The sequence below is a fragment of the Ranitomeya imitator genome, chromosome 3, assembly GCF_032444005.1.
Source record: "Ranitomeya imitator isolate aRanImi1 chromosome 3, aRanImi1.pri, whole genome shotgun sequence".
Taxonomy (NCBI): Eukaryota; Metazoa; Chordata; class Amphibia; order Anura; family Dendrobatidae; genus Ranitomeya; species Ranitomeya imitator.
In genome coordinates, this window is record NC_091284.1 from 729513320 (window position 1) to 729529976 (window position 16657).

At 41.9% G+C, this 16657-nt stretch overlaps 1 protein-coding gene across 1 annotated transcript; it reads left to right on the top strand.

The window, feature by feature from the left end:
• The first annotated feature begins 1643 nt into the window (after nt 1–1643).
• On the top strand, nt 1644–15132 carry KRT8 (keratin 8). Its single transcript, XM_069758797.1, has 9 exons — nt 1644–2071; nt 6738–6946; nt 8223–8283; nt 8368–8463; nt 8666–8830; nt 9569–9694; nt 9887–10107; nt 11515–11570; nt 14348–15132. The coding sequence occupies exons 1-9, from the start codon at nt 1721–1723 to the stop codon at nt 14569–14571; spliced, it is 1509 nt and encodes a 502-aa protein (XP_069614898.1). The 5' UTR covers nt 1644–1720; the 3' UTR covers nt 14572–15132.
• The last annotated feature ends 1525 nt before the right edge of the window (nt 15133–16657 follow it).

Sequence of the window (16657 nt, forward strand, 5' to 3'; positions counted from 1 at the left end):
ATGCCGACGTGAGCGGGGCCGATAGAAGGTGAAGACGGTGGCAGGTAAGTATAAGAGTAGGGGCAAGGAATTAGATTAGTAGCACCACGCCAGTACTGAAATAATAGCGTATTTTCGCTTTGCGTGCAATCAGAAAAAAATCGTACTAAACTCATTGTTAGTCTATAGGGTCATGCCATATTCAGACGGCACTCGGCCATACAAGTCAATGATTGTGTGGGACACATCGGACTGCACTTAGATGACATTTCCATGGACTGACACAATGGAGGAGACATTTTTTTCTCCATCTTCTCATTTGACAGAATCGGATCACATTATGCTGACCCTCTGATCAAAGTGTGATTGGCCTAATTGGCCGATTCTCTCGGATTAGAGAATCTACAGTTGTGTGCACCTCCCCTGAGAAAGAATTCTGGATAAGACTATACCTCAGGAGATCTGAGAACTCTACCAGAAATCCTGGAGGTCTACCCTTTTCCGCAGAGCGTCTTAACTGTTCGGGAAGAGTTGGTAAGTAAGGGTTGCTCTCTTCAACCTAGCCATGCTTTCTAGCCAACCAATGACTTACACCTCCTACCTTAGTACTCACCTACACTCACCCCCATCTGCAGGATGCCTTCCTAGCTGCACCCACTCAGGACCTACCTCTATAAGCCACTAGCAAAGAATGGAAGGAATGTTCTGGACATTTGGACAAAGAGCAGGGAATGCTCTAAAAAAAGAAAACAGGATTACTTACCCTTGGATCCCCTACTGCTCAGCATTATGGATCTTGTGGTCCTCACTGATACCGCAAACTAAGTTGTCCCATTCATCAGTCACCTGACCTCTGCAGCCAATCACTGTTGTCAACTGTGACCAGTCATGTAACTTGAAGCTCATGGGCCCCATTGTAAAAGCTCCACTAGGGCCCCCAATTATTGAAGGTCTTTAATAGTACTGGTCTTTTCATATAAGGAATTTTGGGGCGCCTTAGGCTCCAGGGTTCGGGTGTGGCCCCTGCACTTAATAATAATAATAATAATTTTTATTTATATAGCATCAACATATTCCGCAGCGCTTTACAAATTATAGAGGGGACTTGTACAGACAATAGACATTACAGCATAACAGAAATCACAGTTCAAAATAGATACCAAGAGTTCTGTCCTTGCTGCCACACTTACATGTGCAACAAGTGACTGCTATGGCCAGGGATTGGTGGCAGCGGTCAGGTCACTGGCGGACACTAATTTCGAGACCACTTAAGGATTCTCAGTCATGGAAATGCATTCGCCAATTGCGTATTTGGCAAATGTTAACATTTTTAGTCAAGGATTTGGGAGTAGAGGAGACTTGAATGGGGTGACACACGGCCCCTCTCTGGGATCACCCAACTTTCCCAGATACTATAGTTTCTAAAAGCAGAAAAGAAAGCAGATTGCATTGAGACCTAGCTACATTTTTGTTTATTTGGGTCTCGGTTGCCCCCACACACCCAGACACCAGCAGCGGCAGCAGCAGGGCAGAGGAGGGACGTGCCAGGCGGTGGCAGGTGACCGTCCCACTCCTGCCTCCAGCAGCCCAGCCACTCAGGTGCGGAGAGTGGCCCCCCCTGCTGGCCGGCGCCGTATATAAGCACCGGCGGGCGCTCCCGGCTCGGCACATCGGTGACTCCGCTCTCCTCCTGCTCTCTCCAGCGCATCCGCCATCACCACCAGCAGCAGCAGCAGCCAACATGTCCATCAAGATGAGCAAAGTGACCTACCGCACGTCCAGCAGCGCCGCGCCCCGCTCCGCCGGCTTCAGCAGCTACTCGTACAGCGGAGCCCCGGCCGGCAGCAGGGCCAGCACCGCGTCCTTCTCCCTGGGCTCCAGCTATGGAGGAGGATCCAGGTTTGGCAGCGGCTACAGGACTGGCTATGGAGGTGCAGGTGCGGGCTCAGCTGGCATCACCCAGGTCAGCGTTAACCAGAGCCTGCTGGCCCCTCTCAACCTGGAGATCGACCCCACCATCCAGCAAGTGAGGACCCAGGAGAAGGAGCAGATCAAGACCCTCAACAACAAGTTCGCTTCATTCATTGACAAGGTGAGTGAGAAGCCCCCTGATGCCCCCAGCTCTGTCACCTCTGGCCGGGTGCCCATACCTAGTACCAGCTCCTCACTTCTGCAGTAATGCTTTGTAGTTCTTCTGTTTGTCTCTTTTTAAAATATTATCATTTATTTACTTTTTGAATAATATTTTCTAAACATAGGTAACAGACATAAGGGAGAGGAAAGAGAAAATGTTTTATTTTAACAATTTCCCCCAAAGAAATCCCCTTCAATAAAACTAGAATAGAAGAACTCTCCAGGAACAATCCGTTCTATGGTTACAGACCTGGTTCTGGAGTAACAAAGCCGGAGATTTCTTCTATTCCGATTTATATGGGGAGCGCGGCAGTATGGCCGTGCACTCACTATGATGGTGAACTAATGTAACTTACGACACCACAGTGCCACCCAGAGACGCGCCCTCCGCACGGCTGGGACACCGCCACATGCCAGACGTGGTGGCCATTGACCTCCCGGGTAGACATCATACACACCTATCCCTAAGAATGATCAGCTGCACGCACAGAACTCCACACAATGTGGCTGTGAATGGGTTAAAAGTAGCACAGAATCGTCCCTTTCTGTATCTGAGTATAGTTCACATTATTATCCTTTATAAAAACGTGATCCTCTGCAGATCTAATTATATATCCGTATCATCATAGGGTGACTATCAACGTGACGTCCACTACAGCCCAAACATGACCGTTACTCAGCTTTCCTAGGCACCTAAATGGTTAAGCCTTCTAGTTACACAGTATGGAGGGTGCAGATGACCTTTGTCACCCAGCTTTTCCACAAAGAGAAACATGCCCTTTTATTTCATTTATCTGATACCTCTTATTCTAATATTTTATGAACTAGGTGTTAAGGTTACACCCAGTGTAGATAGCAAGCGCTTTATCTCAACATGCGTAGTATTACCTGGCATCAGATGCCATAAACGCAGTCACTGTGGGGCAAAGTTCCCACTGACACCAGCAGGAATCAACTTTAGCCTGTATGCTTTTCCAATTTCCATAATGGTGCATGTGTCTATATATGCATGTACATGTGTGTGCAAAATATATATGTGTATATAAATATATATATGTATGTGTGTGTATATAAATATATATGCATATGTTTGTGTAAAATGTATATTATATATTTGTGTGTGTGTAATATAGATACGGTATATATATATATATGTATCTCATGCATGTTATAGACATCTCCCGAGATGATACAATATTGCAGTTATCATAAAACCAGGAAAACTTGACAAGTCTTTCAGTCTCCTAGAAAAGTTGGGTAAGGGCACAGTCATGCGTTGGCATAACATTGGGGTACACCACAGAGCTGCACGTTACTATTTAATGGGCTAATATTCAGCTTGTCCATGCATAATGTAAAGTAATAACTCGCATTGCTACTTATTTCTGCGGTGCCTAGATGTTTTTTTTCTCCAGCACATAGTTCAGTCATGTGCATCACAAGCAGATCGTCTTTCGATTTAATGCAGATTTCAGTATGGAATCCACTCCTAAAGTCTATGCTAAAAGCTGGTAATAATATCCACTTTTAATAAAAAAGGGTCCTTTAATCAGAGCAGCTATTATCGTGCCAAAGCTTCCCAATACGGTGCATAGTTTCATAATCCCTTCCTCCCTCCGTCGTGTTGAAGCTGTCAGCAGAGGCTGTCCGGGATATGCAGGATCTACTAACGTAATCCTTGCCGGGTTACTTTCCAGTTAGGCGAGATCTCCTCGTATTGCGAGTTATTGCCGTACAGTGTTTCCAGTCTCCTCACAAGCCCTGGGCCCATTGCAGTAGCCAATACCTGTAATTATATACTTCTCTGTATATAGCGCCAAACAAAGCTGTGTGCCACCATATGGCGAGAGATCACCATGGCTGCCATTACACCTACGATTGGCAAATCCGTACAGTGACGCGGCTTCCAGTAGAACAACTTGGCTTATAATGTGAGATTTTGGACATGGAGAAGCGCTGGCATATACTCCAGTTTTACTACAATGACTATATGGCGCTTATCTGGCTCTGCAGGAATTCCTTTCCTATCTGTATATACCGGGGAGGGGCACAGATACTTACCTGTAGACATTACCTTATAGGGCAATGAACGTCGCCCGCACCTTCTGTGCCCGGGACACTGTCATGTACACTGAGAATGAGGTGGATAGCACAAAGTACACAAGTGTAAGGGATAATGCCGCCATTCAGACCCAAGCCGAGTATGACGCACAGCAGTGCAGACAGCAGGAAAGTAGTGAACACATGAACTAACTGAAATATTTCTTTGTTTCTGAGACACAAGTAGAATGCGGCCAGACCTGTCTCCCTCCTTTATTCACCTCACAGGTTATGTTGTGCCAGAGAAGTCAGGGGCATCTTATTATTAGTGTTTGGCCTGCAATCATTTTCTTGGCTGCCAGGGCTACCTCACCAAGTTTCTGTCTTCAGTGATATTTGCTTTTATATTTAGAGAGTAACTTGGCCCAAAAAGTGTTTGGAAAACGAGTCACTTCTTTACTTTCATAACGATTCCAGCACTAAGGCCATGTGCACAGTCAGTATTTGAGTTTTTTTACCTCAGAATTTATAAGCCAAAACCAGGAGTGGAACAATCAGAGGAAAAGTATAATAGAAACACCTCACCACTTCTGCATTTATCACCCACTCCTGGTTTTGGCTTACAAATACTGAGGTAAAATACTGACCAAATACTGAATGTGGCCTAAGGGAATCCTTTTTCACATGTATACCAATAATTGCCAAAATGGCCCATAGGAACATACTCTCCATATAGGAAATAACGAGCTAATTACCACGTGCAAGCACAGTCTAAGCAACGATGACCATCTAGTATCAGTCTTGTTGCTCATCTTTTGGGCTAAGTTCTAATGGACATTGCAAAACTTGGGCGGTCACGTGTGCAGATGCAACTGGCTCCATGTGCCTATTGGCATAGGGCAGGAGGACATTTTTTTTTTGCCTGCTACATTAGTCTGGTCCACAAATCTTGACAAGACTAGCGCATGTTGCAATTCTTGTCACATGAAGAATAGTCTCTATGTGCATCGGAACATAGCGTAACATTGGGTCCGTGTGCTGGCCATTTTCCCCATGACCTGAAAATATCTTCTATCATTTGTACGATGAAGTGTCCCAAACTATTCATCTACTAAATATAGCTTCAAATTACCGATTTGAAAGCCTTCACGTGATCATCTTCCTACTTGCTAGAAACAGGAAAAGAACCCTCTTTCTGAATGACCCATTTCTATGCAGACTTGGTTCCTAAATAGGACTCATCCTGTTTCTGAGGAGTCTGAAGTTATTGTTCCACTTTTCTGGCTCTTTGACATAGGACTTATGTTCACACCTTGCGTCGGGTCCCTGCGGGTTCTCCCGCAGCGGATTTGATAAATCTGCAGGGCAAAACAACTGCGGTTCTCCCTGCAGATTTATCGCGGTTTGTTCCGCGTTTTCCGCTGCGGGTTTCCGCCTATACTATTGATGCTGCATATGCAGCAATATGCAGCATCAATAGTAATGTTAAAATAATAAAAATTGGTTATACTCACCCTCTGATGTCCGGATCTCCTGGGCGCTGCACCCGGCGGTCCGGTTCCAAAGATGCTGTGGGAGAAGGACCCTTCGTGACGTCACGGTCATGTGACCGCGACGTCACCGCAGGTCCTGGTCGCACAGCAACTCTGACCGGACGGCCGCGTGCAGCGCCCAGGAGCTCCGGACATCAGAGGGTGAGTATAACCAGATTTTTTATTTTTTAACCCCAAATATGGTTCCCAGGGCCTGGAGGAGAGTCTCCTCTCCTCCACCCCGGGTACCACCCGCACATTATCCGCTTACTTCCCGCAACGTGGGCACAGCCCCATGCGGGAAGTAAGCGGTTCAATGTATTCCTATGGGTGCAGAATCGCAGCGATTCTGCACAAAGAAGTGACATGCTGCGGGTTTTAAACCGCTGCGTTCCCGCGCGGTTTTTCCCGCAGCATGTGCACAGCGGTTTGCGGTTTCCATAGGGTTTACATGTTACTGTAAACGCTATGGAAACTGCTGCGGACCCGCAGCATCAAAATCACGGCGGTTCCGCGGTAAAAACCGCTAAGTGTGAATATAGTAGACTTTGGAAAGTCATGTAGTAGATTTAATCAATTCACCCATCGATAGAACACATCACTTCATATGCAGTAGAACATTGCATAACTGGCCAAGGGAAAGACAGTGAAGGACCCTCAGTGAGGAATTGGTGCTCCAGACCCTTAATTCGATGGCTTGGTGGTGATGGTGAACCCTAAGGATCTCCGCTGATCTTAAAGTTATGGTATATTCCAGTGATTGTCATCACGTTCTGAGGTGGGAATACCCATTGGTATTATAAGATTACACTTATTCAACTTACTCAGTTTTTAGCTTATAGTATGGATGGCATAACAAAACATATAGTGTAATGGACATTAAACCAAGATGGTTACACTGTGGAATAATTCGGCAGTGTTCTCAATAGACCCCAGCAGGAGTAAACCTTGGTAGGTATGAATTCCAGTGACCGAAACTACAGCAGTCTTTGTAAGTTTTCTTCATTGGTCCTTGTGTATCTTGATGATTGTATGTTATCTCGTTTATTATAGGTACGATTTCTAGAACAACAGAACAAGATGCTTGAAACTAAATGGAGCCTTCTCCAGAATCAGAAGACGACTCGCAGTAACATGGACGGCATGTTCGAAGCGTACATCAACAACCTGCGCCGTCAGCTGGACACCCTGGGGCAGGAGAAGTTCCGCCTGGAGTCTGAGCTTGGAAACATGCAGGGTCTGGTGGAGGACTTCAAGAACAAGTGAGTACATCCAGGTCACCATCCTCCAGCCTAGTGACAACAATGCATTGAGTTCTATACAGAGAGAAGCTTTGCATTTATCTTGTCCATTCTGTCCACTTAGTGCAGGTTGCTGACCATATCTGAAGTCTTGTTTAGTATTATTAGTCTATGTTACTTTTCATGATGTTATAGCTCATAGTACAAAAAAAATAAGGTATCCGCATGTAACATAAGTTTTCACAGTAAATTTAAAGGTGTGGTAGTGAAAAACATCATATTCAGGTAAAAACTGTATGGGAGATCCAACTCCAGCCACTTGAGTCTGTCATTGGACCTAGTGATGAGCGAGAGTGCTCAAATAAGGTGCTATCTGAGCATGCTCAAATGCTAAGAGAGCATCGTCGTTTTCGAATACTATGTTCCAGTCCCCATGGCTGCATCTCTCGCATCTGTTTGACAGCCACAACACATGCAGGGATTGCCAGCCATGAGACATTCAGCCACGGCGACTCGAACATAGCATTTGAGCACACCGAAGATACTTTATTAGCACTCGAGCATGCTCAGATAACACCTTATTTGAGCACTCTCGCTCATCACTAGTAGAACCCCATTCATATTAGAGAAAAGATGACTGAACCTGACATTTTCAGCAGTATAGTACTGGACAACCATATCAGAAGTATTGGGGTGGTCTCTCAACTTTCTTAGAGTTGAGTAAAAATATTTGCACTCCCTGGTCAGGTGTCTACTTCGGTCCTTCGTGGAAGTTGGACCAGGGCAATCTACACTTTTGTGGCCAGCATCTTTTGGCACCTCTAGCGTTTACTAGACCCCACAAGATCTTATGACCTTGTGAAAGGCCAAGTGTGTACACATAAAAAAGAAACAGGTTTCTCATTTTTGGCTCACCCTGGACATAACAGTATCTTCTCTTTTTATGGGCATGTTCTCTAGAAGCCAGAATGACCTCAGACATCTCATACCCAACTTATAGCGATAGAATCTATGTCTCCATCTATCTTCCTGCATGCATATGTGCTCGGAAATACTAGATAAATAAAAGCTTGCGACTCCTTTAGAAAGGTTGACGAAATTAGAGAAGTCTTACAACCATAAATGGCAAGTCAGAAGCTGGGGCCGAGAATGGCATGTCTGGAAACATATTAAGGAAAGTTCTGCCAACTTTTATGTAATGGAACATTTTCGATTAAAGTGACAGCTTCTCCTCATCCTGACTTCATTTCTGTATATAAGCCTTCTTCTTAACAGAGAATATTTCTGTTTTCTGCAGATATGAAGATGAAATCAACAAACGCACCGAAATGGAGAATGAATTTGTCCTATTGAAGAAGGTGGGGAATTCTCGCCATAAAATGTTATTGATTTTTAAAGATAAATCTGTTCGTAGATTACAATGATGGATTCTTTATCTGCAGGATGTAGATGAGGCGTACATGAACAAGGTGCAGCTGGAAGCGAAGCTGGAGGGGCTGACAGACGAGATTAACTTCCTGCGCCATCTTTATGAGGAGGTAATATGCAAACTATAGAGGGTCAGAACTGCAGCGTTAAAGATCGTTCTGTACATACAGTGTGCATTGGGCCATGTGAATGGATCTTAACTATACAAGTCGATTGACACTCATTTGATCAATGCTCATTTATGGACAGATATCTACCCATCTAAGTGCACCTTTGCTCATATATTTATTTTTTATCTGTTTGCATACGCAGGAGCTTCGTGAGCTTCAGTCTCAGATCTCCGACACTTCAGTCGTCCTGCAAATGGACAACAACCGTAACCTCGACCTGGACAGCATCATCGCTGAAGTGAAGGCTCAGTACGAAGATATCGCCAACAAGAGCCGAGTCGAGGTGGAGAACATGTACCAGTTGAAGGTAAGCCGGTCCTATGACAATGAGGGATTAAATACATAAACTTTTCTAGTTTGTAAAATACAATATATTCAATGTAACAATAGAAATAACTTTGTAGTTGGTGTATATAATACAATCATTGCTTTTGTGCTTTTTGTGTTTTTTTTTGTGTTTTTTTTTTTTTGCACCCAGTTCATTATTCTATTTGCACCCCCCTCTTTTTTTTTTTAAATCTACTTTTTATATGCTATTTTTTTTCTTCCTGTTTTACGCTCTGTGGGCGTAGATAAGCGATTGCAGATGTTTTCATGTGATTCATCAATTCTGACTTTTTAAAAAGTCACAAAATTTAGCTCAACGCCTCCCCAGTTCCTCCTCAATGTATTTTTGAGTTCGCCAGTGTTTTGGTGTAATTTTTGTGCCATTTTGTGAAACGTGTGACTTTTTTGAGCTAAAAAGTCGCAAGAAAAAAACAGTTCAAGACAGGAAAAAAAGACCATTTATACCACAAGAAAAATAAGGAAAATGACTTAAACCCCCCCATAAATGATAAATTGAGGCTCTAGGTGTTCTCTATTGCTGGATCACAGTATATCAGTATATTCACCATCTAGTTGTTGCGTGTGAATATGTTCCACTTAATAATAATAATAATAATAATAATAATAATATCATATTGTATATATGATCATATTTATCATATTGTCTTTACCAATATTGTCTTTATGATAATAATTATCATATTGTCTTTACCAACAGTACCAAGAACTCCAGACATCAGCTGGACGGCATGGGGATGATCTGAAAAACACCAAAACCGAGATTAGCGAGCTCAACCGTTACATCACCCGGCTTCAGTCCGAGATCGACGCTCTTAAGGCACAGGTGGGTCGAACTTATGTGATAATGTGGCAGGTTGGGAATGTATACTATAATAGTGTCATTCATTGTCAGATTCTTTCCACAATATTACTCTGTAGTCAAATAGAACAGTTGAAGGTCATTACTGAGGGCAAGTGTGAAGGCCTTGTACAGATCTGAACTATGTATGTGATCTTTTCATATTGATTCTTGCAGCGTGCAAACCTTGAAGCACAGATAGCGGAGGCTGAAGAACGTGGAGAATTGGCACTGAAAGATGCCCGCTCTAAACTGGCAGAACTGGAGGCTGCCCTACAGAAGGCCAAGCAGGACATGGCTCGCCAACTGAGAGAATACCAGGAGCTGATGAATGTCAAACTGGCTCTGGATATTGAGATTGCCACCTACAGGAAACTACTGGAAGGAGAGGAGAGCAGGTAAGCCATGGTGTCCTATGTGAGTTTGGGTATTTGCTTCCTTATCATTAGCAAAAATTCATTCCTCCATACAAACCTTATTCTAGAGTTTTCCACTTTGGACAATTCCTACTTGTTAGAAGGGCACTTTTGAGAATAAACAGATTGCAAAGGGTCTTTCTACTGGGGTCTCTAGTGATCAACCGTAATCTGTAGTGAAACCTTGTAGTAAGAGTTTGATTTCTCTCCAGCCCCACCAATGGGGAAAATACAGCATTACAAAAATTAATGTTATTTGTGTAGTTCAGGTCCTCCCAAGTAAAGACCCCTATACACATTGGACTAATGTCAGACAAACATGCCGATATCAATGGGTTTGGCCCACAGCCTAATTTTAGGAGGGTCTTAGACAATTCACTTTTGAGGAAGTTAAGAATCAGGCATGTCTGATTTTGGACTACTAATACTTTTGTTCCTTAGAGATGAGCCACCAGCAGAGATGTCTAGAACTCATAGAGTGCTCCCATATTTGGGAGAGTTGACCAAGATGGCTGTCAACTGAACAATCAGATTAATATAGTTCGGCTGACAACCTTCTAGTGTCTGTGGTCGGCTTTAGAGATGCTCTTTGCAACCGCTCTTGTGCAGTAGGCGAGTATCCTGAACAGAGGACCCACACTGTTAAGTCACAATTCTTTAATGAGCATGTTTGTCATGGTCGGATGCTAGATCCACACGCTAAGGTACTTAAGAAAAAAAAAATTGAAAAATTGTCGTTTGTTCACCCTAACTTGCAAACAATGGAATAAAAGGCATTCAAAAAGTCGCCAGTACCCTAAAATAATACGAATACAAATGTTAATTTGTCCCACAAAAATAAGCCCTCACATACTTCCATCCACAAAAAAAAAGTCATGGCTCTTAGAAAATGGAGACACAAATCTAAGTGATTATTTTAATTAGATTTATATATTATAAAAGCAATAAAACCTAACAACATATAAAATTGCTTGGACCCGTAGAATTAAATAAACATGTCATCTACATTGCGCCGCATACAGGGTAAAACCTAAAATCTAAAAAACAAATTTCAAAACTTCCAAAAATTAAATTTATAAAATATAATCTATAAACTATATCTATCCCAAAAAAGCATCATCATATAATACAACGCATGCAGCATAAAGAGAAGCCTTTGTATAACCAGTGACTTTCTAGAAAGTATATATCATGAAAAATAAAAATGTTACAGCTTTTGGATGATGTGAAGTCATCGTCCAAAGGTGCAAAATACTTGGGTCGTTAGGGGGTTAATAATGGGTCAGTACTAATGTTGATGAATGGGGTTAGATAAATACATTTTATATCGTTGCTACTCATGTGTTTGCTATAAACTGATATGTATTCACGGTCATAATTGTGTTTTAGGTTGGAATCCGGTATTCAGAACCTCAGTATTCAGACCAAGACTTCTAACTACTCAGGTAATATACTTCTTGAGTCCGTCCACAACTGCTATCTAAAGAAATAGTAATGTTGATGATGAGCTGGAATTGAAAGGGTTTGTCCACCTAAAACGTTGGTTGGGCTTTGGGTAGGGTGAATGTAATACAATAAGACGACATTAAAGGGGTTGTCCACTAAAAACAAGCTACGATCTATCCTGTCTTTTCACCGGGACCCACACTGATCTGCCGAACGAGGAATTTTTATATCCTGACGGGGCACTTTCGTCCTATGGGTTGGCAGGTCGGATGCCTGAATGCCTCTTCCTTCACTCTGAAACATTTGAGCGCAGTACTCTTCAGCCACATAAGAGAATGAATAAATGAAGTGGTGGCCGCACATATAAACTGCTCCTTCCCCCCCCACCCCCGATCGGTTCAGGTCCTATCGGTTGGACCCCCACCAATGCAAGTTATCCTACGAATAGGCAATAACTTGTTTTTAACGGACCACCATATTTGTATAGTTATTTTATATACGTGTTAACCTTAATGTGAACATTTTTTAGTATATTTGTAACTTATGTAGTTGTTACCGAGGTACAGTAAATAAGAATGGGAATGTCATGATCTCCTCAGCATGTAACACTGCAACCAAATGCACAACTATTTTCTAACACGGACCTCCTATTAGTGTATAGAGTCAAGTGTCCAGCGAATAGAAGATGTCAACTCACTTAGACCCATTCCATGATTCCGAGCACTTAACACACTGTTCACAAGGTCATCGTGGTCATTTGTCTTTCCATACAACAACATGTCTATTGTGTTTCCTCTCTTTCCCGTTAAGACCATTGTTCCTCTCACTTCTGGACCTCTTTAAGTACTCTGGCACTAGATGTAGAGGTTCAGGTTACACACGGTGCGCTACTTGCAAAACATGAAAAAGGGGAAGAATAATGTCAATATGAGAAGTCTTTGTACAAACAGTTCTTGTATAATAAAGTAAAAGGCATGTAGAAAAGTTTATGCAGCCAAGACCTCACTTGGAAGATTCAGAGGAGTCATTTAAAAAAAAATGACTCAGTTTAAGGGAAGTCTGTTTGGATCAACCCTCCTAAGCCGTCTATATGGGCATATAGGTCATAGGAAGCTGCATAAAATGATACCTCGGTGTCTGATATCTGTTTTATTCCAGAGAATCCGCGTCTTTCTTAATATGTAAATGAGCTGTTAAGATCTATAGGTTGGACATAGATCTCCCCGAGAATCTGCCTCCAGAGCTTATTTTAAATGAAAGGAGGTGTTACCAGTGTGAGACATATAATGACTGACAGTCTGCTCTCCTGATCTATATGTCTCACAGTGGCAACACTCACTTTCATTTAAAATAATCTATGGAGGCAGATTCTCAGTGAGATCTATGTCCGGCCCATAGATCTTACCAGTCCATTTACATACAAGAAAAACACAGATATCTCTAAAGTAAGACATCAGATCACAGATATCAAGGTATCATTTTATTCAGTTTATCATGACCTTAGTTGATCGTACTGACAGATTCCATTTCAGTTAATAATGTGCGGCAAATTTTAAGCCGCTTCCTATTACAGTACAAGTGTTGGGGATGAGCTTTTATGAAAATACAGTGTAAATTAAGCCATATAGTTTTTTTTTCATATCTGCAGTCTGGCAATGTATGCTTTTGTTTTTTTTTCACAAGAGGTTTTACTATTTACAATGCAGCATGCGAGAGCCATGTTTGCGTACCTTAAGGCTATGTTCACACAGTTTTTCAGGAGTCTTCTGGAGTGGATCCAAAATCCTCATTAAAAAATGATTGGAAAAAAATGTTCCTATTCATTTTTATGGTAAAAACACTTTGCTGTTCAGCTCTTCTATTTTCCTGAAGTGGTTTTGAAAATCACTTGGTGAAGGCGGGAATAACAATAACTTACAAAACTTTTTAAGAACAACTTTAGGAAACAAAAGTTCTTCAAAACTCTAAAAAAGGAGCATTTTTTGAAGTGGTTTCTTGTAAAACTTGTCAGATTCATCTGCCGTAATAGAAACTCTTACGTTGACATAGACATTGTGTGTAAATACTCTTAGGCTTTTTCAGGCAGATTTCACCTGGAACTAGACTGAAAAAGCATAGCAAAAAGTGAATGTACAGCAATGTAAAAAATGATATTGCTGTGCACATATTTTGTCACTTCAGGGTCTGGAAACCGTGAAGTGGTTAAAAGAAGTAACATGTTCATTTTTTGCTACTGTAGTGGAAAGTATAGGGAAAAGATGCTGGCAGCAGAGTTCTTGCAATAAACAATGATAACGTCACCAACTCTTCAGTAAAAAGACCACTGACTTATTCCTAAAGTGGTTTCGACTAGGAAACCTCAGGGGGTCTTCCGGCATCTTATAGACATTGTATGCACTTACCCTTAACCTTTTCAGGTGTGAACAAGACTTATATCATATTGTTTCTTGGGTTTGGACCTCTAGGCACCCACTGATCCTGAAAATTAAAGGGCCCAGTTCTAGTTTAGCGCTGCATACCCTCCAAAGTCTACCTTGAACTGAAATTCTCCTGACAAAGATCTGCTGAGCATCTCCATTGCATTATTTTGAAGGGGTTGCGGTGCTGAGGCTCTTTTATTCTCAGACACCCGTCTATTCTGGCCATATGCCATTCTTCATTGTAGTAATAATCCTATCTGTGGTGGGATCCAAATGATTAGAGAAAAATTAAGTTTAGTTATATCCCCCTATAATTATTTAAAACTTTTTTTTTTCTTCTTATTTTTGTCCTATAGGAGTTAGCAGCGGCTACAGCGGTGGACTTTCCAGTGCATTCGGTGGACTTTCCAGTGCATACGGTGGAGGTATTGGCGGTGGATATGGAGGCAGTTACTCATATTCCAGTAGCTCCAGTCCTCTGGAAACATCTAGAACCAAACGCAGCATAGTAGTTAAGACAGTGGAGACCAAAGACGGAAGAGTACTGTCTGAATCTTCAGATGTCTTTACAAAACCATGAGCACCTTCATCACAGCGGCACAGTGCTGTCCCACGACCAGGACTCGTTCACAGATGAGCCTTCTTAAAGGCAGAAGAAATCAGGACTGTTGGGGTACATCTCTTACGAAAAAAAAAATACATTTCGAAACCTGGAAACTGCTGCCCTAGCTAGTGCCATAAGAGGTGGTACATTAGTAATGACAATAAATGGTGCTCTCCCAAATTTTACTGTTTACCTGTTTCTGAAGGTGGGAGGATGGGAGGTAATAGACGCGTGTATGGATGGCCTGTTTTGTAATCCCCAGCAACTTGTACTGATTCCTTCCCAGCGGGCTCAACTCAAGGTGGGCTTGGATTTCTGTGGGTTCAGCTGTGCTGTCTACTCAATCTTTCTTTTTCTTTCTCTGCTTTCTGTGCAATTCTTAAAAACAAACTGTTTGCAATATGAGAGCTAAGTAACCCCTCCTGCAACGTGCCTTATCATCCGTCCTTGTTGGGTGGATACTGGAAGTGCTCGTCCTGTCATGCACCTTCTAAAGAAAACTCTTGTTAATAAACATTTATTTGTTTTTAAAACTTCTCTAAAGTTTCTGGAAAATATGTATATGCTTTGTAGCTCCTTGGTCTGCTCGTTGATGGTGGGGTGCAGTTGGTTCTGGAGAGGTAGGGGGTGCTTTTAATTGCTAGATTAGTCAAATCCTAAAAATAAATTCTAGATAGTGGGTTGTTAATTAATTTCACTTCTAATGGCATCGCCAAAAAAAAAAGACAGACAAATTGTACTGCTGTGCACCCCAAGTGAGCTGAGTAGTGGGATGACAGACGTGTGCACTCAAATGATGGGCATGTCACCCCAATTTACAGAATCATGGAGTGCAGTTTACAGCAAAGTTGTGCTTTTTTTTTTTTGTTTTTTTTCATTCACATCTGGGAGGATGGTTCATACATGTAAGAATAGGCTTCAGGAATGTCAAGGTCCATCCCACCAAATGCAGTGTTATAGCATTCTCCTTAACCTACCAAAATTAGTAGAAGACCATGAAGTTCACCTTTATAAACTAGAATTTATTCAGAGGAAGGAAAAAAAACTTATGCGAGAGATACTAATCGCTCCACATTAGAGGAAAATGCCTTCCCATCTCCACACGCGTCAATCAGATTAGTTCTAGTACTCAAAACCCGTAATTTATATTTCGTGAAAGGCATCCAGGCCCTCCTTGAACTTTTAGTGAATCATCATTAGAACATCATGTGGCAGAGTTCCTTAATCTCACTGCTGTTATAGTAAAGAATCTTTGTCTTTGATGATTAAGCCTTCTTCAAATAGGAAAGAAATGAAATAAGTTGAATAGAAAAAGTAATATACAAGGTAACACGTATGTCATTGGATCTACAACAACATTGAAAGTGCAATATAATAAAGAAACTAGAAGGGCAGCTAGGTTATCTACAGCACACATGAAGCAACATGGTATTAACATACTATAGAACCAAACCCACATTTTTAACTTGGAAGTTCCAGTTTTCATTCTTAGGGCGAATGTAGTCACAAAATACAAAACATTTTTACATAAGTTCTCAGGCGCAACCTGAGAACTTATGTAACTTAAGATCCCGTAACATACACCAGGTGTTAGATGATCTTCACATTTCCAACCGAAAAATGAAACACTTAGGGCTTCAATTAATCTCAGGGCAGTGGTGGGAAATTGCCCAAGGTGATTCCATATTTTGGTTATGTAAATATGTTCAGAGCATAATAAGTTACCATGGGGTCCAGTGCTGTAACTCCTGTGTTTTGCTTGGACTATCTGGGATCAACAATTCGTTACCCATGGTCTCTTTATTTTCCTTCACACTAGTCTCTTTTTCAATGGAAGTAAAATTTGAAGGACCCTTTATACCAAGCTCCACTCCAAACCTGGTTAACCCCATTATCCACCATGCTATTTTTCTTTTCCTAAGCAAATCAGAAGCGTTGTAGGGTTGAGATCCAAAGGAAATTTTTCTTGTCCACAGTTTTGAAAGTCAAGGGAAGAAAATCACTGGAGACCAGTGTTCAAGGACTTGAGCATGGTGGTTGTGAAGTGTTTTAGCAGTGAGTT

Excerpts from the sequence above, each read along its gene's own strand:
- KRT8 (XM_069758797.1), top strand. The coding sequence starts at position 1,721 with ATGTCCATCAAGATGAGCAAAGTGACCTACCGCACGTCCAGCAGCGCC. Across the intron at positions 6,947-8,222 it reads GTGGAGGACTTCAAGAACAA|ATATGAAGATGAAATCAACA; the intron begins GTGAGTACATCC and ends TGTTTTCTGCAG. Across the intron at positions 11,571-14,347 it reads CAAGACTTCTAACTACTCAG|GAGTTAGCAGCGGCTACAGC; the intron begins GTAATATACTTC and ends TTTGTCCTATAG.